Below are 24,823 nucleotides of genomic sequence, written 5' to 3'. Positions count from 1 at the left end.
TACTCTGTGTGTTCATTTAATTCTTACTCTCCCTAAGGAGCCTCCCCATGTATCATACCGCCCACACCACGTTCTCCCCGTGCTTTGGCCCCCAGAGCCCAGTGCTCACACACTTAAAATGGTGCTGGCCTCTGCCTGGCTGGTTAGACTCCCCACTAGAACGTAAGCTTCAGGAAGTCAGGAGCTATGTCTGTGTGATTTCTGTAGATCTCCTCATGCCTGGCACACAGGAAGACTTATTTTGAATGAGTGCGGCAATGAGTGAATGAATCTCAGAGGGTTGCCCTGAGTCTCTGGATTGGCTCTCTGCGGGGGCTTAGCTCTTTCATCTTAGGCCTCAGGTGCTTAAGCTGATGAGCTTGTTGGAGCCTACTAAAGACTGTATAGATTATCAGTTAAGAACTAAGGAAGAGGAATAAATGCATCTTAAAAAAAAAAAAAAAAAGGCTCATACTGTACGTGCTGTTCTGTAACCCCAGACAAAAAGAACTGAATGGAAGAAATATTTTGTCCTGGGAGGCAGACAGCCCTGAGACCCTCCTGCAGATCAGATCATCTTGGTTCCATATTCTCTGTCCAATAGCCAATCACTGTGGCCCATAAATCTAGCCAGGTCCACTCAAAGATATCCCATCCTTAGTAGCATGTAGTAGAAGGCCCTGGGCCCGGTGAGCTTGGGAAAAATGGGTCATGATAATGTAAGGACTGATAAACCACTGCAGGTAACCAAGGGTCCCAGCTGCTGTCCTGTTCCCAGTGGGGTGGTGAGATGCTGGGGTGAGTTGTGGGTGGATGTTAGTAGGCAGCTGAGCTGGGGTATCAGGCTCCAACAGGTAGCTTCTCACACAGGGGGGTAACCTGCTTATCTCATGGAGACTTGCTTGCCAACCCCGCTGAAGAAGTGGGAGCTATGGCCTGAAGACTGTGATGTACCAGCTCATCGTCTTTGTTTTCCATTTCTCTTTGTAACCGCCTTTTCTTACCACAGCAAAGTGCCCACGTTCGTTCGAATGCTAGCCCCAGAGGGAGCCCTGAATATACATGAAAAGGCGTGGAATGCCTACCCTTACTGCAGAACTGGTAAGTGCAGACCGGGTCGGAAGCTGGAGTAGGGGCTCCAAGCTAGATGGAGGGTGTGGTCAAGTAGGTCAAGTAGGGGTGGACGTGAATTAGGGTTTTGTGTTCCACCTCCATTTTCCAGAGTAAGTCAATGAAAGGATGAGCCTGGGGACACCCTCCCCCACTTCAGGCTGGTGGTGAGTGTCACTGTCGTCCAGTCAAGTGTGGCAGCCATCTGGGGGGGAACCGCCAAGTAGTCACAGCCTGAGATGGCACAGAACTAGCCCCTCTTGGTTGGGTCAGTATAATAATGATGACTGTTTTCACTGTTTACAGAAGCAGTGTTCTCTGTTTAAATTGTGGAAAATACATACAAACAGAAGAAAATAATCACCCAGTGTGCTCCCAGTCAGTGTTGACATTTTGGTGTCTTTTTATCTAATCCTTTTTTTAATGCTTATGCGTTTATCTCCAGGCACATTTTGAAGGCAAATTTTAGATCAAATCATACTAATTCTTCAATTGCTCATTTTTTATTTAGAATCTTTTCCCTGTCACCATAGAGTCTGCTATTTTTTTAAGTTTGTAATGTCTGCATAGTGTTCCACCCTGTGAGAGCACTGTGATCTTTCTAAACCACTTACTTATTGTTAAATATTGAAATTTCCAGTTTAATGTACTATATCCGGGTTTGGCTTAGAAACCAGCTTTGAGACCAAGGAACTCTTTTTTTTTTTTTTTTTTAAAGATTTTATTTATTTATTTGACAGACAGAGATCACAAGTAGGCAGAGAGGCAGGCAGAGAGATAGAGAAGAGGAATCCCTGCGGAGCAGACAGCCCGATGTGGGGCTCGATCCCAGGACCCTGGGATCATGACCTGAGCCGAAGGCAGAGGCTTTAAAACCCACTGAGCCACCCAGGCGCCCCGAGACCAAGGAACTCTTGAAAGAGGCAGTCATAGGAAAGGACCTATAGGGTGATTTTCTTGCCCTGGGAGAGGGCCAGGCCTGACACCAAGAAAACATAGCAACGAAATCCTGATTTTTTTTTTTTTAAGATGTTACTTATTTATTTGACAGACAGAGATCACAAGGAGGCACAGATGCAGCCGGGGGCAGCAGGGGTGCAGGGTGCGTGGGAAGCAGGCTCCCTGCTGAGCAGAGAGCCTGATGCGGGGCTCCATTCCAGGACTTGATCATGACCTGAGCAGAAGGCAGAGGCTTTAACCCACTGAGCCACGCAGGCATCCCCAAAATCTGATTTTGTTGGGAAAAAGTTGGAATAAGCCCAATTTTTTTATTACAAAGGATTTAGAAACAGCTATCCCCTAAATATATAACACACAGAATATACATGCCAGATTTGTGGGGTAGGAGACAAAGAGGAGGAAGTTCACTGCTAAGAGCCCTGAAATGATGGCTTATAAAAACCAGCATATTCTATAATTTAAGGTGGGAGTAGAGGTGGAATTATTGTCTTAATCTTGGCTAGTCTTCTAACTAGAATTTCTGGAAAGGGAAGACTTGAAGGCAGAGAACTTTCTATTCTAGACCTTCTGGGATTCCCTTTGAGTAGTTCAGACTCTTAGCTTTTTAGGATTCCTAGGTCTTGAGGGCTAATACCGATCTATAACCTCAGAGGTCCCCTAGAACTTGACTGTGAGTTGAGTGACCTTTCCCCTAGACAGCCCACATTTGTCGGCATAGACAGTCTGGCACTGAGGCCCTCCTGGCAGCCTCTACCTCCGTGTACTGTTACACTTGCCTTACTTGTCGGACTCCCCAGACTGTACCCGACGAGGGTGCTCCACCCACGTAGTCCTTATCCCGTGGACTTTGGGAACGACTAACGTCTAGAGCAGTAATCTCTCTCTCTAGTCCTCAGTGGCCTGGTGAAGCACCTGGTGTCAGGAGATGTACAATCATGGATGGAACCTGGGATGTGTAACACTTAGAGTTTCACTGACGTAGCTGAAAACGCAAATGTCACTACTTCCTGGACATTGAGCAGGAAGTTGTTAAATTCTTGGAAAAGAGGCACATGCTTTCTTAAGACAGTGTGCACTGTGGCTGGGTGTGTCTTGTCTAGGGCCAAAGGTGAATTTTCTTTATGTCCAGGAGAGTTGCCATGGAACATGCGTCATAAGAACCTTTAGCAACTTGGCATAAGGGAGGCAAACCGACAGCTGGACTCCTCCATGCCTGGATCAGTGTTCTGCATAAAGAGCTTTTGCCGACGGAGAGATGCTGGCACGCCTCTGTCCTCTGTGTAATTCTGGGGAGAGCGTGCTACAGCCAACATGGGCATTTTTCTAGATGCCCAGTATTCCTTCACATATCGTCTTGATCCTTGGCCGAAAGAAAAAAAAGAAAAAGAAAAATATAATTTCTAAATATTCAGTGGAGAGGAGAGGAGGGAGTAGGGGAGGGAAGGTTGGTTTCCTCAAGTGGGTGCTGACCTCGCAGTGAGAACCCTCCATCATACAGAACGAGTATGTTAACTCTTAGATCTGCTTAGTTAGACATCGATCGCTCTTTCAAAGTCAGAGATAGGAATAAGAAGGCTACTTTCCAGTTCCCTCTGGGGATTGGTGGGAGAAAGATCAGTAGTTCCGACCCCTTTGCATGGCAGAAGTAGATTAAAGTTTGAGGTGGGAATGGGTTAAAGAGCATAGGGTAAAAGTCCATGTGCCTTTTAGAAGGCTCTGCCCTCACTCTGAGTAGGACAAAAACAGATTTGTGATACTTTGTGCGCTATCTGCTTTTTCTGTCCTCTTATTTCTTTCTGTTTCTTTCCTCCTGATGCTGATAGGTTAGAACAGGACAGAGGTGGTTAAGAGGAGGCAGGGCCTGTGAATGAAAGTAAGAAGAGGGAAATAAATGTTTCTCCTCCTGCCTCTCCCTCTAACCTTAACCCTGACCTGAGTACAGTCTCACTAAACATGTTTTTTTTTTTTAAATAAAGATTTTTATTTATTTGACAGAGAGAGATCACAAGTAGGCAGAGAGGCAGGCAGAGAGAGAGAAAGGGAAGCAGGCTCCCTACTGAGCAGAGAGCCCGATGCGGGACTCGATCCCAGGACTCTGGGATCATGACCCGAGCCGAAGGCAGAGGCTTAAACCACTGAGCCACCCAGGAGCCCCAACATGGTTTTAAAGTACCTTATTAGTCTTATTTGGAGAGCCCTATTTCCCAACTACAAAGGATTTCCTGAGACACCCCCCACCCCACCCCAGTGTACCTAGGCTTGCAGTTTAAAGAAAAGAAAATGGTCTGAATGGTGAGGTGTTGGGAGGGACAGCAGGCAGGACTAAAGAAGACTGAGGGAGATTGGTCACCCAGGTTGGCATTAAAGGCCAGGGAGGGTCAGCACCCTCATAGGTTCAGAAACCTAGTTCATCAGAACTGAGTGGATCTTTTTCTCAAGGTCCAGGAAAGACTGATGTACAAAAACCCCAAATGCCAATAAGTTAATTTATATTGAAATACAGAATTACCAATGACACTGGGTAATCCTGTTTGACGATTAAGGATTAAGGTGTTCTTCCCTTGTGAGCTCCGGGAAACCGGAGTAGAGTCAGAATGCCAACATGCAGTGGACATGCCTGTTGGCTTAAATGATCAGGCTCTCGTGTCCGTTGATGAGCATATTGCATCCCTACAGAGGCCAGACTAGAAGATTGCTTGGAAACATAGGTTCAGAGTCTGGTGGTTAGTTGGGGGACCCTTAATGGCTCGTGTCATCAAGCCGCATCCAGCTGACCTCACAGTCTTCGTTCTAGAGATGGAGCTATTGCTAGATGAGCCACATAGGCAGCCTGAGGCTCCAGCCATCAGTGCAGCACAGGAGAGTTGCTGCCAACCTGGCCTCTGTGCCCTTCTACTCAATGAATATCATGCCCACCGTTTACTTTTTTTGTTAACTGATTTTCTCCAAGCTGATAATGGGGTGATTACTTGAGTAGGCCATATGGTTATAATCCTAACCCGATGCTTTCTTGCAAGTACCTTCCACTGGATACAGGGAAATGACTAGTAGTTTCTTGGATTGTTTCTCCACAAGGTGGACCTTATCCCTTATATTTCACTCTTCCCTCCTCTTCGTCTCAGAGGTAACCATAGTTTCAGCTTTGGAGTTACAGAGTTTGACCGTTAGCCCCATAAACTGTCCCATATGGCCGTGTGACATCTGTCAGAGACTGAGATAACTCCTAAATTCAGAGGGTACAGAGTGATCTAGGCTGTTGTTAGAGGAGAGCTGAGTTGTTCCCCAGTAACATTAGAGCTGTAGTCATTTTCTCTGATAAATAATTGAACCGTGGTTTCCGAGGGGTCTCATTACAATGAGCTGGAGCACAGAGGGCGCGAGGTTTGGTTACAGTGAGAGGAAGCGTGCAGCAGGCAGACGGATAGTGCCTGGCCGAAAGTGCCCTCTCTGGGCCCCGGGAGGTGGCGGGACCGCAGGTGATCCTCTGATGGCAGAGTTGGGGATCCCAATGCTTCAGCGTGCCAGAGCTGGTCCCCTTTCCTCACCCAGCTGTAGAGAATCTCGGGGACTGATACTGGCATCACTTTAGTGATATTCCAGATTGGGTCTCTTGGCTTCTGTAGGAGGGAAACTTGAGGGTTGGTGCATTTGAGGGACCAAATACCCCCACGGGGCTTGAGGGTGGTTGTGGACAAGCCCTAGGGTGTGGAGAACTCCTTACTGCCATGGTGCCTGGGCTCAAGGGGCAGATACTCATTCAGCCTCATTAATCTTTTTCTTTCTTTTTTCCATATCCTTTCCTTGGAGCAGTTATTACGGTAAGAATTTGGGGGAGCTGGCAGGTGGGTGTCTGTGTGTTGGGGCGGGCATTGTAAATGATCTATAAGAAGAGAAGAAATAAAAATGTCACCACACTGGAGGTTCCTGGGTATTTGTGTCTGTCAGCAGACTGGTGCTGTTGAAGCTTCATCCTCTTGTTCCTACTGAGGAATCTGTTAATTTGCAAAATGGCCTCTTGCCTTAAGCTCCATTAGCATGTGGCTTTGTAGGTCTAGCACTCAGGACTGTGGGGCTCACATGTGCAGGATGATCCGAGACCTTCCTCTGCCCTTCCTGTGCCATACCTTCTCGGGGTTTCTGAAACCAGTTCAGCTGATCCAGTTGTGGCTTCCCCACAGGTACAGTGGTGGACCCCAGGGAGCACTGTCCACTGGCAAAATAGAGAAGTCAGCAAGGTGTCTTTTCTACGTCCACCCCCATGTCATTGCCCCTTCTCTCCACCCTTCTTGGCACCCTCATCCAGGTGCCTGTCCCTGCTGCTAAACAGAGGTGGCTTCTGCCAGCCTGATTCCGGCTGAGGAGTTCGGAGGTTCATGTGTGCCCCTTCGAGGAGCACCACATTTTAAAAAGAACTAAGGGAGGAAGCACTGGGGATTCAGTAACAAGAAGAGAACTTCAGGCCTCGGCCAAATGCTGGCTTGTGGATGGGGTGCTGGTGAACCATTCCTCCTCAGGTTAATCACTAGCTCTCTGGGAGAAAGGCAGGATGGTCGAGTGGTTAAACCCATGGATTTCAAAGTCAGACAAATCTGGTTTTGAGGCCCAGCTCTGTCATTGTCTCTGCGGCCTTGAACAAGTCACCTCCCACTTTTTTTTTTTTTTTTTGAAAGATTTTATTCATTTATTTGACAGAGAGAGATCACAAGCAGGCAGAGAGAGAGAGGAGGAAGCAGGCTCCCCGCTGAGCAGAGAGCCCGATGCGGGGCTCGATCCCAGGACCCTGAGATCATGACCTGAGCCGAAGGCAGCGGCTTAACCCGCTGAGCCACCCAGGCGCCCCCACCTCCTACTTTTGAACTTCCCTTTCCTCATCTGTAAAATGAGGATAATATTACTAGACCTGTCACAGGCTGGGATGAGAATTGAACAAGAGAATGTGCCCCTAGTGTATTGTGGGCTCCTAGTCAAGTTAGATGTTCCTGCAAGGGAGAGCCTGAAGTCTCTCAACCACCTGCCCTCAGTGATGGGAGATGGTTACTCTCCAACTTTGAGGCTGGTGACTGTGTTTTCCCCCCTTGCAGAATGAATACATGAAAGAAGATTTTCTGATTAAAATTGAAACCTGGCACAAACCAGATCTTGGCACCCAGGAGAATGTAAGTAGCGCTTCCAAGAGCCCAGGGACTTCCAGGCTGCGGAGTGGGGTCTTGAGGCTCTGCCCACGGGCTTCTTCTTCCCTATCCCGGGGCCATCTCTGTGGTCCCGTTTTAACAGCCTGTGCTTAGACCCTTCCTACCATCATGGGATTGCTCTGTCTCCAGTTTGCAAAACATGATCCCCAAAGATTGATTCTGGGGCCTTCTCGTAGAGCTAAGATTGGTCTAAAATACAACTCTTGGCACAGAGGAACCGCATTTTTTAAAACGTGAAGATTACAGCCTCTATAGAGCACAGTGAGAACTCCTCAATTCTAACATGCACCTGTCCTTTTGACCTCAGCAATTCCACACCTAGGAATTTGTCATGTAGCTGTCCTTCCACAGGTGTGAAATAACTTAGCCACTAAGAGATTCATTGCAGCATTTTCCATGTAGCCAAAGATGAAAAACCATGTAAGAACCCATCAGTAGAACACAGTTAAACTGTGGCACAGCCATACGGTGGTATAGTATGTAGCCGTTAAAAAGAACCAGTAAAGAACCACTTTATCTTGAGCCTTCAAGATAAAGTGATGCAGAACCATGTGTGTGCTACCATTTGTTCGAAGAGAAAAATCTGTATATGCATGTCTGTGCATAGAATCCAGTAGCAGTGACGTTCCTTGGGAGGGGCCGAAAAGGTTTTTTTTTTTTTTCTTTTAAAGATTTTATTTATTTATTTGACAGAGAGAGGCACAGCAAGAGAAGGAACACAAGCAGGGGGAGTGGGAGACGGAGAAGCAGGCTTCCTGCAGAGCAGGGGTCCTGATGCGGGGCTCGATTCCAGGACCATGACCTGAGCCAAAGGCAGACACTTAACGACTAAACCACCCAGGTGCCCCAAGAAAAAGTTTTTAAAAGCATCAAAGTAGGGGGTGCCTGGGTGGCTCAGTTAGTTTAAGAGTCCAACTCTTTTTTTTTTTTTTTTAAAGATTTTATTTATTTATTTGACAGAGAGAGATTACAAGTAGGCAGAGAGGCAGGCAGAAAGATTGGAAGAAGCAGGCTCCCCACCGAGCAGAGAGCCCGATGCGGGACTCGATCCCAGGACCCTGAGATCATGACCCGAGCCGAAGGCAGCGGCTCAACCCACTGAGCCACCCAGGCGCCCCAAGAGTCCAACTCTTGATTTCAGCTCAGGTCATGATCTCAGGGCCATGGGATCAAGCACTGCATTGGGCTCCAGGCTGAGCACAGAGTCTGCTTGAGATTCTCTTTCCCTCTCCCTCTCCCCCACCCCAGGCTCACATGTATGCATGTGCGCACACCCTCTTTCTGTCTTTCTAAATAAATAATAAATAAAATCTTTTTAAAAAAATCAAAGTAAGCAGTATGTCCATGAGTGCTTGTAGTCAGTCTTTACAAAGGGGGAACACAGAAATAACATAAGTGCTGTAGGCAGCCCTGCATGTTTGGGCCTGCTGAAACCAGAGCAGTAGTTCTCACACATGTATCTACTTAAAACCCTCCTTCCATTCCTTTGGATAACTTTGCATGTAATTCTTTACTGGTGGGAATCTCACGTCTATGGCTACTGGAATAGCTGTTCCTGGGTCTTCATTCTGGATAAAGGGTGCTTTGTAGCTGACAAAAACTACACCATGGTCCTGCTTGTTCCTGCAGGTGCATAAACTGGAGCCTGAGGCGTGGAAACACGTGGAAGTCATATACATAGACATTGCAGATCGAAGCCAAGTACTTAGCAAGGTAGGAACTATTTAATGAGGTTAGCGGCCTTTGAGATGCAAAATGACTTCTAAGTATCAGGGAAACCAGGGAACCATACCCAACTTGACTTAAAGGGAAGTTCTCTCTTGGCTGTTGTTGTTGTTTTTTTTATCTTTTAAATTAGAATTAAGAATTCTCTTACCTTGATTTGGGGATTCCACCAAGAAGATGCTGGCCTGTTTGGCCTCTGGAAATATCACCAGACAGTGTAGGTGCTAAGGATAATTTGCTCAGCCGAAATGACATTTAACCTGAAACTAGTTCTCAAATTCATTTTTTCCAACCCAGTCATTAAAAAAAATTCATTGCCTGCCTGTTATGTTTGGAAGACTGTGTTCTGTGGGTTCCGTTCCAGCAGAATATATGAAAAGTCAGATGCCCTCCCCTCAAAAAGTTGGTGGTGGCTTCTTGAGTAACACACATGGCAGCACACGCTTAGAAAAGGACAGTCTTTGCTAGACCATGAACTTGGAGAGAGCAGGGACCAGGTCTGTCCTGCTCGGGGCTGAATTCCTAGGAAGTATTTCTTTAGGAAAGGAAAAGTTGGGTTCCTGCTCATTTAGTACTTTTCCTATTTGACAGAGGCCTGTTGGGATCAGGGCAGAGGAATTTGGCTCTCTGCCCATTGGTGGGGAGTAAGTGTTTGCTCTCCATGTCCCAGGGGTATGATACCTCTTTCCTGGAGTCACTCTCTCTGTGCTTAAAATATCTTGATTTGTGCATTTCCAAGAAGATATGAAAACTATCTTGTGTTTTCCTTGCCTATATCCTCACTTCCACCCTCAAAAGTGAGTGGGTTTTTCAAAAAACTTTTTATTTGAAGTATAGCAAAGTGAATATATCCCAATTGTGAGGCTGGATGAATTTTCTCAAATAGAACATATCCACATAGTTCTCAAGCAGAAATGCAAATGGAGATTATGACTCTCTGTGTATTTTGTCAACTCTGGTTGTTTTGTGTGAGTAGAGAAAAGCAGAGGTGGGGAAGATCTAATTAATTTATGTTTAATTTGTTTAAGAATAGTCAACACAAAAGTTTTTTTTTTTTAAGTACACATAAATCATCTTTTTATCTTTGGGAAATACTTGATGACTTGTGTTTGTATGTATGTGATTTGTTTTCTTCACTATTTTTTTAAGTAGTTATCATATTAAGTTTACCTTCCCTGAGCCTGTATTAGCCAGTGAAGAAGAAAAACCAACGATTAAACTTTCCTTGAGGCTGATTCACATACAGCATTGGCTACATTGTACTAGGTGAAGTGAGGCTGACAGTAGTACACAAGAGGATAGGTTCTATACGTGGGACATTCCCAGTAATGATTTTATTAAACAAGTCAGTTAACTCTGACTTGTTTTATAGTCAGAGTTACATAAAACACTCTGGCCGTGTTTTATAGTCACCCGCAGAGGTTTAAAAAACAGACTATGCTTACCTGCAGATACTCATTTTTTTTTTAAATGAACATTGAAATTTTTTTTTTTAATGATTTATTTATTTATTTGACAGAGATCACAAGTAGGCAGAGAGGCAGGCAGAGAGAGAGGAAGGGAAGCAGTCTCCCCACTGAGCAGAGAGCCCGATGCGGGGCTCGATCCCAGGACCCTGGGATCATGACCTGAGCTGACGGCAGAGGCTTTACCTCACTGAGCCACCCAGGCGCCCCTGAACACTGAAATTTAATCAAATAATATCTAACACTTTTGACTACTTAAACAATTATGAGATGATTCAGTGCTTTTCAAAAGGATCTGTTGTTTCTGGTTCTCTTAACAGCAGTCTTTGTATTGCTTTTATTTATTTATTTTTTTAAAATTTTTAATAAACATATAATGTATTTTTAGCCCCAGGGGTACAGGTTTGTGAATTGCCAGGTTTACACACTTCACAGCACTCACCATAGCACATACCCTCCTCAATGTCCGTAACCCCACCACCCTCTCTCAACAACCTCCCCTCGCCCCAGCAACTGTCAGTTTGTTTTGTGAGATTAAGAGTTTCTTATGGTTTGTCTCCCTCCTGATCCCATCTTGTTTCATTTATTCTTTAACTACCCCCACAAACTCCCCATGTTGCATCTCCACTTCCTCATATCAGGGAGGTCATATGAGAATTGTCTTTCTCCGATTGACTTATTTCGCTCAGCATAATACCCTCTAGTTCCATCCACGTCATCACAAGTGGCAAGATTTCATTTGTTTTGATGGCTGCATGGTATTCCATTGTATATATGTACCACATCTTCTTTATCCATTCATCTGTTGATGGACATCTAGGTTCTTTCCATAGTTTGGCTATTGTAGACATTGCTACCTGCAGATATTCTTACTTGCTGGATTTTAGGTGGAGTGGCCCAGAAATCTGAATTTTGAAAAACTTTTCCTTAGCAATTTGGGTGCTTATCCCGGTTGGAAATCTCTGTCTTAAACAGTGGAAATATGTGCCTACTCAGGCAGTCCTGTGACATGTTAATATGGGTAACATTGAAAACAAACCTTGGCAGAGAAGATCACAGCGCTTCTCTGAGGCAAATGTAAACCATTATGTATCGTGTTTATAATATTTTCTCTACACCAGCAGCTTCGAGACTGGTATGAAGTATACTTTCATGGAAAAATCTAATCTCTGTCTCCCTCCCTTTCCCTCCCTCCCCCTCCTTTTCCTTCCCTCTCCTTCCTACCCCCTCCTTCTCCTTTCCTCTTTCCCTTCCTCCCCAACTCCAATTTTACAACTTCTCTCAGGATTACAAGGCAGAGGAAGACCCAGCAAAATTTAAATCTGTCAAAACAGGCCGAGGACCCTTGGGCCCAAATTGGAAGGTGCAGTTCACATCCTTACCACCAGGGGGCAGGGCGTTGCATGGGCAGACCTCTCCCCAGGGAGGGTGGACTGGGGGAGAATCGGAGGTCGGCCCTCTTAGTTACCTGACTGCCTGTTTGTGTGTCTCTAATACAGCAAGAACTTGTAAATCAGAAAGACTGCCCGTACATGTGTGCATACAAACTGGTTACTGTCAAGTTCAAGTGGTGGGGCCTGCAGAACAAAGTGGAAAACTTTATACATAAGGTAAATGACCAGGATGAGGCCTCCCCTGTGTGTGTATGTGTGTGTGTGTGTGTGTGTGTATGTTGGTGGGGGTGTATTTTGCCCAACAAGAGAAGATCATACAACCCACATGACTTGTGTCCAATGGTGGCTGACATCAGAATATTTCAGTTTGATTTCCGTGACCTCCACTTCCCCTTTCACGCATCTGTCCTACAGTTTAATGCCATCTATCCAGGGGCACCACATGTGACAGGGAAGGAAGCTGAAGTTAAAAAAAAAAAAAAAAAAAGGAAACAGGAAGGGGCTTGCTATGACTGAACTGCAGATAAAACTCAAGTCTTTCTCTTTTTATGAAGCCAAAAGGCAAGAGGCTCTAGGAGCCAAATTCTCCAGTGCCCTGAATTCTTGAACCAGACAGACCTAAGGCATTTTTATAGATTTTTCTCTGATGTGTTAGAGCCTCATTCTTGGGCCCCCTTTCATAGCTGCTGGCCAGTTTTAACCTGGCCTTGGGCTCTAGAGACAAGAGGGACCATTGGCACAGTTGTTTCTGCGCCTTGGTTGACCCATGAGCTCGTAGGCTGTCTATCTTGGTAGCATTTTGGGCACAGGGCCTAGCTCTGAGGTAGGTACCTGTATCTCCAGGGGGCTTCCTCCTCCTTGAAGCAATACCTGTTGTCACATGAGGACAAAAGTCACTGACCTTTGGGACCTGTGGGCTCATTTGTGTAAGCCAGCCTGGCACCTCTTCTCCTGACCTCTTCAAGAAAGTGGGCTTAGTAACACGGAGATCGTGGGATGGGAGCTGCAGCAGTGGCCTCTACCTTCTGAGTTCTAACTAGGTCCCCTCCTTTTTGTAGCAAGAAAGGCGTCTGTTTACAAACTTCCACAGGCAGCTGTTCTGTTGGCTCGATAAGTGGGTTGACCTGACTATGGACGACATCCGAAGGATGGAAGAAGAGACGAAGAGACAGCTCGATGAGGTAAGTGGGCTCCTGGAGGAGACTGGGCTCCCGGCTCCGTAAATCCATGAAGGAGGCTGCCCTGTGGGGCTGTTCCTGAGGGCACCGCCTGTGGCTCGAGGAACATATTCGTGTCCGCAGGAGTAAGGTCTGGTGCCAGGTAGTTGAGAACCGCGAGGATGAGAACAGCTAGTGCTCTTGAACTGGCAGTCTAGCCGAGGTCTTGGCATATCGAGAGAGACAAATACGGCAGTGTGTGCCGCATGCCAAGTGAGTAACTCTGCAGTGGTTCTTCAGAACTGGGGGGTTGGGGAAGTCCCGCTGGGCTGCAGTATTGGAGGTGACTGTGGGAGGAGGCAGGCTGGCCCGAGGTGTGAGGACCATCCGTGCCCCCCACGGAGGACAGCAACAGCTCAGCCACAAATAACTACTCTGTAAGGTTGTTTTGAGCTCTTTTTAGAGTTTGGACCCTTGGCTCTTTGTGGTGGGGGGGAAGGGAGGGCTTGGCATGGAGCCAAGGAGGAGGGCTGTCTGCTCCATGGGAGCTGAAGGCCTAATGCTCCTGCCTCATTTGGGGATGCGTCTCTGCGAGGCTCACTCTGAGATCGTCAGTAAGGAAGGTTCATGTCCTTCCTGTGTGTGAGGGCACCGTTCTAGGGCTTTTACCCACACCATCTCCTATGATCCTCGCCATGCCTGTGAGGAGACACCACTGTTCTTGCCATCCTCCGATGAGGTTGTTAGAGGCTCTGAGAGTACAGCTCCGTGCCCAAGGTCATACAGCCTGCAGGTGACACAGTCAGGGTAAGAGCCATAGCTCTCAATCACTTGGCTTTTCTTCCTCCCTTAAATGCCATCTGGGGCCCTCCTGCTCTCTTGGGGCTAAAAATAAGGCAGGAAGCTCTGTTTCATAATTGTCATCCATTTCTCCCTTCTTGCCCTGGGTGGGTTGGCCTGTAGCCAGAGGTCAGCAGGCATCGCTCTGCCCAGCCTTGCCCAGCTCCCCAGCATTGCCTTGGACAAGACCCAGGCCTGACTGCCCGCGGCGCCCCCGTTTCATGGGGCTGGACTTGGGTGCAGACTTGGCCCAGCAGTTCTTTCTTTCTTAGCTCCTGTTGAAGGCAGATGTTCTGGTTATTCATCCAGCTACATTTGGCAGGGAAGTGGCAGGATTTGGGACACGAGTCCTGATTCTTCGGCTAAGGATCTTCAGGAAGTGGTAGGTGTTAATATCCAGGATGCTGAGGAGTCTGGCTATGTAAAAGAGGCCTGAGTGCTTTTGGTTACCTGAGTCCTGACCAAAAAAAGGAAAAAAGTTACCAAACAGAGCTGTGTGGAGACTTTGGGGTTTAGCCTGGAGCCTTAGGCAACCACACCTGACAAAGGCCAGCCGAAAGTATGCAGGGGTTCGGGGAAGCATTTACGGATAGCTTTTCATTCTTTGGGTAGAATTTGAATTCCTGGAGCTGGAAGAATTCTCCAGAGGAGCTACTGGATCTGCCTCCCTCAGATCCAAAGTTTGAAAGCCCTCACCATTAGGGAAGTCTTTTTGTGTGTTCCTCCCTTCCCTCTGTGTGTTCCTCCATTCTGTGGAGAATTGTGCAAAAAACCTAGAAGACCACTATCCTCCAGGATAACTGCAAATGCAGGAAACCCATTTTAGAATTGGAATTTTATTTTAATTAATTTATTTAAAGATTTTATTATTTTGAGAGAGAGAGCAAAAACTGGGGAGAGGGACGCCTGGGTGGCTCAGTTGGTTAAGCAGCTGCCTTCGGCTCAGGTCATGATCCCAGCGTCCTGGGATCGAGTCCCACATCGGGCTTCTTGCTCCGCAGGGAGCCTGCTTCTCCCTCTGCCTCTGCCTTCCACTCTGTCTGCCTGTGCTCGCTTTCACTCTCTCTCTCTCTGACAAATAAATAAATAAAAATCTTTAAAAAAAAAAAAAAAAAAAAACTGGGGAGAGTGGCAGAGGGAGAAGCAGACTCCCTGCTGAGCAGGGAGCCCAATACAGGACCTGATCCCAGGACTCTGGGGTCATGACCCGATCCAAAGGCAGACACTTAACCTATGGAGCCTCCCCGGCGCCCCTAGAATTGGAATTTTAAATAGTTTGCAGTGGAAGAGAAAGCAAAACCAAGTCTGTGTCACTGGGGGACATCTTTTGACCCCATTAGCAACTGTACTGGACCTTTGTGTGCTAACATACTTCAGACTTTTTTTTTAATTTTAACAGAGATCACAAGTAGGCAGAGAGGTAGGCTTGGGGGTGGGGAGAGCAGGCTCCCCACCAAGCACAGAGCCTGATGCGGGGCTCGATCCCAGAACCCTGGGATCATGACCTGAGCTGAAGGCAGAGGCTTAACCCACTGAGCCACCCAGGGTCCCCTTAGACTTGGGGTTTTTTTGCTCTTTTTCCCCCCCTTCCTTCTAAAAATATTCTTATCAGCTTTATTTTTAGTTTCATTTCTTAATTTTTAAAAAAATCCCACTTTATTGGGATATGACTGATATACAGAAAACTGCACAGGGGGGCCTGGGTGGCTCAGTCAGTTAAGCGTCTGACTCTTGGTTTCAGCTCAGGTCATGATCTCTCTCTTGGGAGATGGAGCTCTGCGGGGAGTTCAGCAGACAGTTGGCTTCCCCTCTGCCTTCGCCACCCCCTTCTCCACCCTGCTCGTGCTCTCTCTTGCTCTCATAAGTAAATAAAATCTTTTAAAAAAAAAAAGTTACACTTATTTAAAGATTTTATTTATTTATTTGACAGACAGAGATCACAAGTAGGCAGAGAGGCAGTCAGAGAGAGAGGAAGGGAAGCAGGCTCCCCACTGAGCAGAGAGCCTGATTCGAGGCTCGATCCCAGGACCCTGGGATCATGACCTGAGCCGAAGGCAGAGGCTTAACCCACTGAGCCACCCAGGTGCCCCAGTTATACTTATTTAAGAGAAAGTATTTGCATGAGCAGTTCAGGGGGTAGGCAGGAGCCGGAGAGGAAGGATCTTAAGCAGGCTCACGCTCAGTGAGGAACCCGATGCAGGGTTGGATCTAACTACCCTGAGATCATGATCTGAGCCGAAACCAAGAGTTGGATGCTTAACTGATGGAACCACCCAGACGCTCTGTGCACATATTTAATCTATCCATCTTGTTGAGTTTCAGATAAGTATACACCTGGGAAACCACCACGACAACCATTGCCATAAACAAAAACATCACCTCCAGAAGTATTTTCATGATTTTCAAACTCAGACAGTATCCCAGGTATAGAAGGGAGAAGCTGTCCTCCTCTGCCCTGCACCTCAAATCCTGCTGCCGCCCCCACCCACCCCTGCTCAAGAAGCAGGCTCTTGCTGTTCTTTTGGTTGTTTCTCTTGTTAATTACCCATGTATTTCCAAAGAATATACTTAGGCGCTTAATTCTTCATTTCTCAACTTTAGATATTAGTGGTTGCCTTTTCCTATGGAAGATTTAATTCCTATACCCCACCCACCATTCACACCCTCTTTTCCTTCCTCTAGTGTCACAATTTGGAGTGAATTCATTATTCAGGGTTTATATTGTGATAACTTTGTCATTCTTCTCCCCAACTGAACACTTTAGTCTGCTCCTGATATTTGTTCCTTTCTTGGAAAGCTCTTGTTTTTTTGTTTTTAAGAAGTTAGCCTGAAACTAATATTACAATGTATGTTAACTGGAATTAAAATAAAAACCTGAAAAAAGTAAGATAAGAAGTTAGTAATTGCTTCCCTCCCTTTTGCTAGCTTAGTTTTGAGTCCTTACAGGGTTGGTCTGGTCTGATTGGTATGTGATGCACACTGCGTAATAATTTGGATGATGTCAGTCCATCCTTACTGATTTTCCTCCCCCTCAGTTTTCAGTTTTTTTTTTTTTTAAAGATTTTATTTATGAGAGAGAGAATGCATACGTGAGCGCGGAGGGGAGGAACAGAGAGGGAGGGACAAGCAGACTGTGTGCATTGAGCACAGAGCCTAATTCAGAATCCCTGAGATCATGACCTGAGCCAAATCCAGAGCCAGCCACTCAACTGACCGAGCAACCCAGTTGCTCCAAGGTCTCTCCTCAGTTCTAGATGTTTTTATATTGTAATTTCTCTCTCTTTGTATCACAGTTTTCTCCCCTCTGTTTTCTTCCTGGAATGTTTATTGCAAGGTAGAAGTCATGGGGCGCCTGGGTGGCTCAGTGGGTTTAAGCCTCTGCCTTCCGCTCAGGTCATGATCCCAGGGTCCTGGGATGGAGCCCCGCATTGGGCTCTCTGCTCAGCAGGGAGCCTGCTTCTTCCAATCTCTCTCTCTGCCTGCCTCTCTGCCTACTTGTGATCTCTGTCTGTCAAATAAATAAATAAAAATCTTAAAAAAAAAAAAAAAGAAAGAAAAAAGTTAGAAGTCAGACCTCATGAATTGACCTAATTTTCTTACATTTTTCTCTCCCTTTTTGTTTGCTTTCTGGAAGATATTTTCCAATGTTAACGTCTCACCTGTTGAATTTAAAAACATTATATTTTTAAAATAATTTTGTTTTTTGAGTGTGTTTTTTTTTTAAAGATTTCATTTATTTATTTGAGAGAAGGACCATGAGTGGGGGGAAGGGCAGAGGGAGAGGGAGAAGCAGGCTCCCTGCTAAGTGTGGAACCCGACCTAGGGCTCCATCTAGGGACTCCAGGATCATGACCTGAGCCAAAGGCAGATGCTATAACCAATTGAGCCACCCAGGCACCACTTAAAACATTATAAAGCACTTCTTGTGCTGTGTTCTTTTTCTTTCTTTCTTTTTTTTTTTTTCACAATTTTTTTTTTAAGATTTTATTTATTTATTTGACAGAGAGAGAGATCACAGGTAGGCAGAGAGGCAGGCAGAGACAGAAAAGGGGGGAAGCAGGCTCCCTGCTGAGCCAAGAGCCCCATGTGGGTCTCCATCCCAAGACCCTGAGATCATGACCTGAGCCAAAGGCGGAGGCTTTAACCCACTGAGCCACCCAGGTGCCCCATGTGTTTTTTTTCTTAAGTACTTTTTCCGTTTTTCTTTGTGCATTATCTTCCTTTTCTAAAGCAAGTTTTTGTGTTTGGTTTTCAAGGTTTCTCTGTATGTTCCTCCCTGTATGTTCTTTGTTTCCTCTGAGAATTCAGGGAGGGAACACCAGGGCACACCAGAGCCAAATTGTTTGGTTTTTTTTTTTTCCCTCACTTAGAAATAAGTCACCCGTTTTCAGCCCTACTTGCACTCCCACCCTGGAAGGTACTTGTGCTTCCAGTTCCTGAGCCTTTGGAGAACCTGCAGCACAAATAGGTCTGTCCTTCTTAGGCACTTGGGTGTTAGTCGTGCTGCTCTGCGAATTAGTGCTATTCATCCATCCATATTTCATCTTCCAGAATGTTGCTGCCATCTCTTATCTGCTGTTCTTGTTGCCTTCATGGTTTTAAATCTTTCGTTTACTCCTTTACTCTCATTGTAGTAGGGCTTGGGGAAGGAATAGCAATAAATGCATGTTTACAATCTGCCATGATTAAATATAAATTTGCAATAGGATTTATGACCCTTATTCTTTGATTAATACCCAGCAGCCTAGGATGGGTGGATTTTTTTTGTGAATTATGAGAGGTCACTATAAGGCCACAGTCACCATTACTGTGACTCTAGTCCCTGTGGGAGGGTGGACTCACCATTCTTGGATGAAACTCAAGGATTTGAGAAGCAAGGGATGAAGAGATTAGTCCTTTGCCCTAAAAAGAAAAATGTCAGGAAACATGTGCCTATAGGAGAGCAGTGTCTGTCCATCTGTCTGTCTCCCTCCTTTCCTCTTTACCTCCCTTCTTCCCTCTCTTTTTCTCCCTCTCCCTTGCTTTTGCTCTCTTAAGAGACTCATAATCTCAAAATTGGAAGAAGTCACCTTAAAGGTCACTTAGTCCAATTACCTGTCCAGTGCTTGAGTCCTCTCTGCAGCTTCCCCACTGGCCTGAACTTGAGTCCTCTCTGCAGCTTCCCCACTAGCCTTCTATATTGGGGAACTCACTATCTCTTGAACATGGTGGTAATAAAAATATTTTTATTACTAATAGAAGCTAATGTTTTGTTGGGGTCGTACTATATGCCTGTCGTGTGTGATTAGCATTCTCCATGAACGATGTCATCAAGTCATCATGTCAGCCTGTGCCAGAGTATTATTTTCCTTTTAGAGATAAGAGAAACTGAGGCTCAGAGAAGTTGAGGATACCTTCTCATTCAGTGAACAAGTGCCCCCTGGGGCTTTGGCCACTAATTCTGTAGATAATGAACCTGGGAGGAGAGAACTTTGAAAAATTTTAAGAAAACTTATTTCCTGATTGACCTCTATAACATTTGCTTAAAGCTGGCAGAGATACAGTGTGCCAGTTAGAGTGCCTGATTAAGAGTCTGCAGCATTTTCTTTCCCAGCCTTCCGGGTGGGGCTTCCTTCCAAGTCCCTGTAGGCTCCATGATTCCTCTGGTCCCTCCAAAGCACATCTGTTTATGAATCTCGGAGCCTCCTTGTAGTCAGTCTCCCTGTCCACACACTTGCGTGTCAGTGTGCCTGTCCTTTCTAATCTCTTGCATCTTGATATAGAGATCCCTTGTTCTACCCTGTGGCTTTCTGACATGGATGATGGATCACCATCATTTTTAGATTTTAAGTCTTAATCTCTGAACTGGTTACCCAGGGACCGTGTAAGTGTCCCTGTGCAGTGAAATGCGTGGCAGGACACTATACCCCCCGAGTTTCCAGTTTGTGATTGGGGTAGATAGAAGCTTGGAGAGTGAAGCTGATGGAGAGAAACCACTCAGTGCTGGGCCTCGGCTGAGTGGGGAGTGAGATTCCAGTAGCATGTGCACAGGGCAGAGCTAGCTCAGTGTCTTGAGGGTGAACGATCCCTGTATGTGGAGGATGTTACTGTTCTGTGGCTGCTTAATTCTCTCTCACCTGCCCAACAATGATTGACCCCAGAGCAGGCCACCTGGAACACCGGCCAGCATCTTAAAATATGGAAATAGTCTTTTCTTTTTAGGTACAGTCTCATTTTTCAATATTAAACTTTCATTAAACTTTTTTTTGGAAATAGTGAAAAGCAGAAAGAAATCACGTGTACTCTATTTAAAGACAACCTCTAGGGGCACCTGGGTGGCTCAGTCGGTTGAGCATCTACTCTTGGTTTTGGCTCAGGTCATGATGTCAAGGTCATGGGAATGAGGGTCATGGGATTGAGTCCAGCTCCTTGCTCAACACAGAGTCTGCTTGAGATTCTCTCTCCTTCCTTCTGCTGCCCCCTCCCCACTTGCTGGCACGCATGTGCTCTCTTTCTCTCAAAATAAATAAAATCTTTAAAGACAGCCTCTAAAACATTGACAGAGAGAAATTACAAGTACACTGAGAGGCAGGCAGAGAGAGAGAGAAGGAAGCAGGCTCCCTGCTGAGCAGAGAGCCCGATGCGGGACTCGATCCCAGGACCCTGAGATCATGACCTGAGCCGAAGGCAGCGGCTTAACCCACTGAGCCACCCAGGCACCCCAAACATTTTAAGTCTTTCTACACACTTATTTAGGTATGATTCATATTGCATGGGCCAAATGAGTATCCTCTTTTTTTCTGGGAACACTGTAACAAGTATATATCATTATAACGAATACAAAGTTTCCCACTAAAAGAGTCTCTTCACATACATGTTTCTGACTGACCTCTGTTGGATTTTCATTTGTTTCCAGGTTCTCACTGCTACAAATAATGCCGTGATGAAAATTTTTGTGCACTCGGTTATTTGGATTACTGTTTGGATCTGGATTATTTCCTTAGAATAAATCCTACAAATAGAATTAGAGAATTTAAGGCTTTTATTATTTATTACCAAATTTCTTTTCCAAAGGGCTTTCTCAAGAGTTTCTAAAAACAATTCTACATGTGCCTCGCATGCAGAAGGAATGCCTGAAGCATTCCTTCAGGAATGCTTGGTCTGTGGTTGTTTTTCAGTGTCTTAAATGGATTTTTTTTGTTGTTTGCTAGTTTTATTTTTTTATTAAACTTTTTATTTTGAAATGATTATAAGATTCATATGCAGTTATAAGAACTAATACACAGAGATCTCTTTCTCCCAATGGCAACATGTTGCAAAACTATACCACAGGCATCACAACCAGGATATTGACATTGATACTTCTACTAGTTTTTTGTGGGATGGTTTTTGTTTTTTGTTTTTTGTTTTTTGTGGGTTTTTTTGTAATCAAAGGAATATTTCATACTTCATAGTAAAAACAATTTTCAAAAGCTGTAGAAAAATAGAAGCATCTGGCTGGCTTATTCAGAAGAGCATGCAACTCTTTGAGCTCTGGATTCTGAGTTTGAGTTCCATGTTGGGTACAGAGATTTATCTATGTATCTCTCTATTTATTTATTTACTTGATTTTAGTGATTTCCTTTAAAAAAGTAGTAAGATCTTCAAAAAGTAAAATCTTCCCCTAAAATCTAGAAAAATAAAAAATGAAGTCCCTGTAAATGAATAAAATAAATAGGTGAATAAAAGTTCCTTTGTTCCAACCCCTGGCCTTATTCCCTAGAGAAGATCAGTTAAAAACAAGCAAATCAAGATTGGAGTTTCTATTTTCATATTCCCTGACTGTATGTGTATACATAGCCTGCAACAGCTTAGTCTGAGGAACAAACACCAGATAAAATCTCACGGTGTCTTATAGGCCCCAGGAAACAGGAAAGAAGCGTTCTTAGAGCATTTTATTGTAAGAATGAAATAATGTGTTTTTATTTCAGTGGCACCCCGTGAGGTGACCTTATCTCTGAGAGTTAGGGAAGCTATCATGTTCCCTGATAGGAAGTTACATCTTAAGCAGTAGGAAAATCGGACATGGCTTTGCATTAGTAAATTAAAGCAAGGCAGTAAACTTTTAGGGTATACATGGATCTGGTTGAGGCCCAAGGAGCTTTGCTCCTCTATATTAAATCTCAGCTTCTCTGAAATTGAAAATTTCTGTGGTCATTAGTAAGCATTTAATGAGCACATTTTTGTGTTTTTTTTTTTTTTTTAAAGATTTATTTATTTATTTGACAGAGATTACAAGTAGGCAGAGAGGCAGGCAGAGAGAGAGAGAGGAGGAAGCAGGCTCCCTGCTGAGCAGAGAGCCCGATGCGGGACTCGATCCCAGGACCCTGAGATCATGACCTGAGCCGAAGGCAGCGGCTTAACCCACTGAGCCACCCAGGCGCCCATTTTTGTGTTTTTTTTTAAAAATTATTTTGACCTGAGTTATGAAAATAATCTAAGTGTGCATGGATAGATGAATGGATAAAGAAGATGTGGGGGAGGTGTTTATAAATAGAATGGATGGAATATCAGCCCTAAAAAGGAATGAAATCTTGCATTGTGACAGTATAGATAATGTCATACTAAAGAGTATGACATTAGTGAAAAGAGTCAGACAGAAAAAGACAAATACCATATAATCTCACTTAGATGTGGAATCTAAAAAACAAAGCAAATGAACAAACAAGAAACAGAAGACTCATAAATACGAAGAAGAAACTGGTGGCTCCCAGAGGGGAGGGGGGAAACTAGGTGAAGGGGATTACAATGTACAGACTTCCAGTTATAAAACGAGTGAGTCATGGGATGAAAAGTACAGCACAGGGGCGTCTGGGTGGCTCAATGGGTTAAAGCCTCTGCCTTTGGCTCAGGTCATGATCCCAGGTCCTGGGATCAAGTCCCCATAGACTCACAGATGATAATAGAAGCAGGGAGTGTGAACAATGAACAGGAGTCTGAAATGTGGTGGGAAGACTATTTTGAAAACATGTCCTAGTGGAGAACTACTGCTTCTGAGACAGAGTTTCTCCAAAATGCAGCCGTATTAAAGTTCTAGCGAATAAAACAGACCTCTGAGGGGGAAGGTAGTGTAGAAGTCCAAGTTCTTCAGAGCATGTGGATGCACATTCGCTTTACTGCAGCATCCTTGCAGAAATAACATGGCTAACGTGGCCCGAATGCATACCCCTGCTAGGTATTCTCCAAGGATATCTTCATTTAATTCTCAACAACCACCTGATATGGGTGCTTTTATCATCTCTATTTTATTAGAGAGACTGAGTCTTAGAACGCAGTGAAGTTACTCGCTCAGGGTCACTCAGTAGGTCCTGGCGCAGAATACAATCCAGGGAGTTTGATTCCAGAAGTCATTCTCTGAGGTGCTCAAAATTTGTTGAACGAAGAAAGAATGAAAGTCGAGCAGAAAACTCAAGGACAGTGAAGAAATATCTAATGGGAAGTTAAAATATGCATGTGCTATAGGTATTCTGCAAATAGAATGGAACTTTCAAGTTGGAAAGGATTTGAGAGAGATCACCTCCACATTGTCCCCAGGAGAAGTTGTGTCCACTTCTGGGCTGTTCCTTCTGCCTGGACCACTCCCCCAACATGTCCCCTCCAGGGAGCCATAGGACTTTCCCCTAAGTGGACATAGGACTTTCCCCCTCACTTCCTCCAGGTCTCTACTCAATGTCACTTACCAGAGAGGTCTTCCATGGCCCATTTCCCTATAGGCCTTCTCCATCCCAGCAGCTCCCCCAGCCCCAACATATATTAGTTTGTTCATTCTCCCCTACTTTGCCTCAGAATGTAAGCACTGGGAGGAGAGACTTGGTCTGTTTTGGTTCCCTGCCAAATCTTTAGGCCTGGGGCAGTTTTGTGCAGTTCCTAGCACAAAAGAGTTGCTTCATAGATATTGTTGAATGAATGAAGAAAGAGAGGAGCTTAAGAGTTCCAGCACTAGGATGCAGGGAGACGAACAGGAATCATGGATGATGGGACCAGTGACATGGAGCTATAAATGGTGTGGCTTCAGCCGTAGGTATGCAGAATTCTACTCTGTTGATCTGCTTTGTGCACAAAAAAATGCTCCACCCTCTTCACTGGCAGGACTAAAGAGAAGGCGGAACATATTTGTATTGGAGTTTCATCAGCTGCAAGAGCCTTCAGTTTTTCCTGTTGTTGTTGTTGTTTTTGTTTTTGTTTTTTTCTGTTCCAGATGAGACAAAAGGACCCAGTGAAAGGAATGACCGCGGATGACTAAAGGCACCCCTCTCCCTTCTGCACTGTATGTACTGAATCTCTCCCTTTGCATCTCATCCACAGGAAAGTCAGTTTGGGTCCTCAGGGCCTCCTCAGCAGCTCACTAAGGAGGCAGGAGATTTGCTCATTCCTCGTCCTGTCCTCCATTAATAATGATGACTGCCATGCTCAGCAGCTCTCAGCCTTCCATTGACAGATGTTGTAGCTATTAGACCCTTTCAGGGACATGTGATCTTACAACGAACTGCCCACACAGACACATGAACCCACCCGGTAGTGAGAAGTGGGGCTGGGTTGGGGCGGTAGACACAGAACAAAGCTTATCTGCAGCTAATTCCTCTTCCTCTCATAGCAAGAGCCATTTCAAGTTGAAGCCAGCATGCAGGGTGTCCCCGGTACCCCTATGTCAGAGCCGTTCCTGGCTCCCCACTGCCGGCCTTCCCTGCCCCGCCCTTGGAAAATCTGCTGGCCAGACAGCTTTTCCTGGGGCTCATCATTTGTCTGGTACTTCATTTCCTTCCTCTTTAAAGCCTCTGATTGCATACTCAGTAGCTGTTCTCATCAGAGGCAGCCTCTTTCAGACGCTTGGAGAGTCCTAGGAGCAGGGTGAGATGTCCCTGTTTCATGCTGCCCCTCTTTCCCAAGCCCCATCCTTCTCTTAGCTCCCAGTACTTTGCACACCTCCAGATGTGTTGATGTTCCAGCAGCTCTCAGTGGGCTTGATCATGAAATTAAAAACC

At 45.3% G+C, this 24,823-nt stretch overlaps 1 protein-coding gene across 3 annotated transcripts in view; it reads left to right on the top strand.

Moving 5' to 3' along the window:
* PITPNA (phosphatidylinositol transfer protein alpha) overlaps positions 1-24,823 on the top strand; it is a 39,409-nt gene that overhangs the window by 11,630 nt on the left and 2,956 nt on the right. Inside the window, exons 4-11 of one of the 3 annotated variants that reach the window (XM_059148399.1) lie at positions 989-1,080; positions 5,860-5,891; positions 7,131-7,205; positions 8,871-8,954; positions 11,718-11,795; positions 11,932-12,042; positions 12,885-13,007; positions 24,040-24,108. In XM_059148399.1, the coding sequence (XP_059004382.1) occupies positions 989-1,080; positions 5,860-5,891; positions 7,131-7,205; positions 8,871-8,954; positions 11,718-11,795; positions 11,932-12,042; positions 12,885-13,007; positions 24,040-24,084 (640 nt within the window). In that variant the 3' untranslated portion in view covers positions 24,085-24,108. Of the gene's footprint in view, positions 1-988; positions 1,081-5,859; positions 5,892-7,130; positions 7,206-8,870; positions 8,955-11,717; positions 11,796-11,931; positions 12,043-12,884; positions 13,008-20,718; positions 20,835-24,039; positions 24,109-24,823 lie in introns of those variants that run through there. The other 2 variants (XM_059148398.1, XM_059148397.1) reach the window with 2 other exon arrangements.

Source organism: Mustela lutreola, chromosome 15 (genome assembly GCF_030435805.1).
Source record: "Mustela lutreola isolate mMusLut2 chromosome 15, mMusLut2.pri, whole genome shotgun sequence".
Taxonomy (NCBI): Eukaryota; Metazoa; Chordata; class Mammalia; order Carnivora; family Mustelidae; genus Mustela; species Mustela lutreola.
This window is presented reverse-complemented; position numbering and strand designations above follow the sequence as displayed.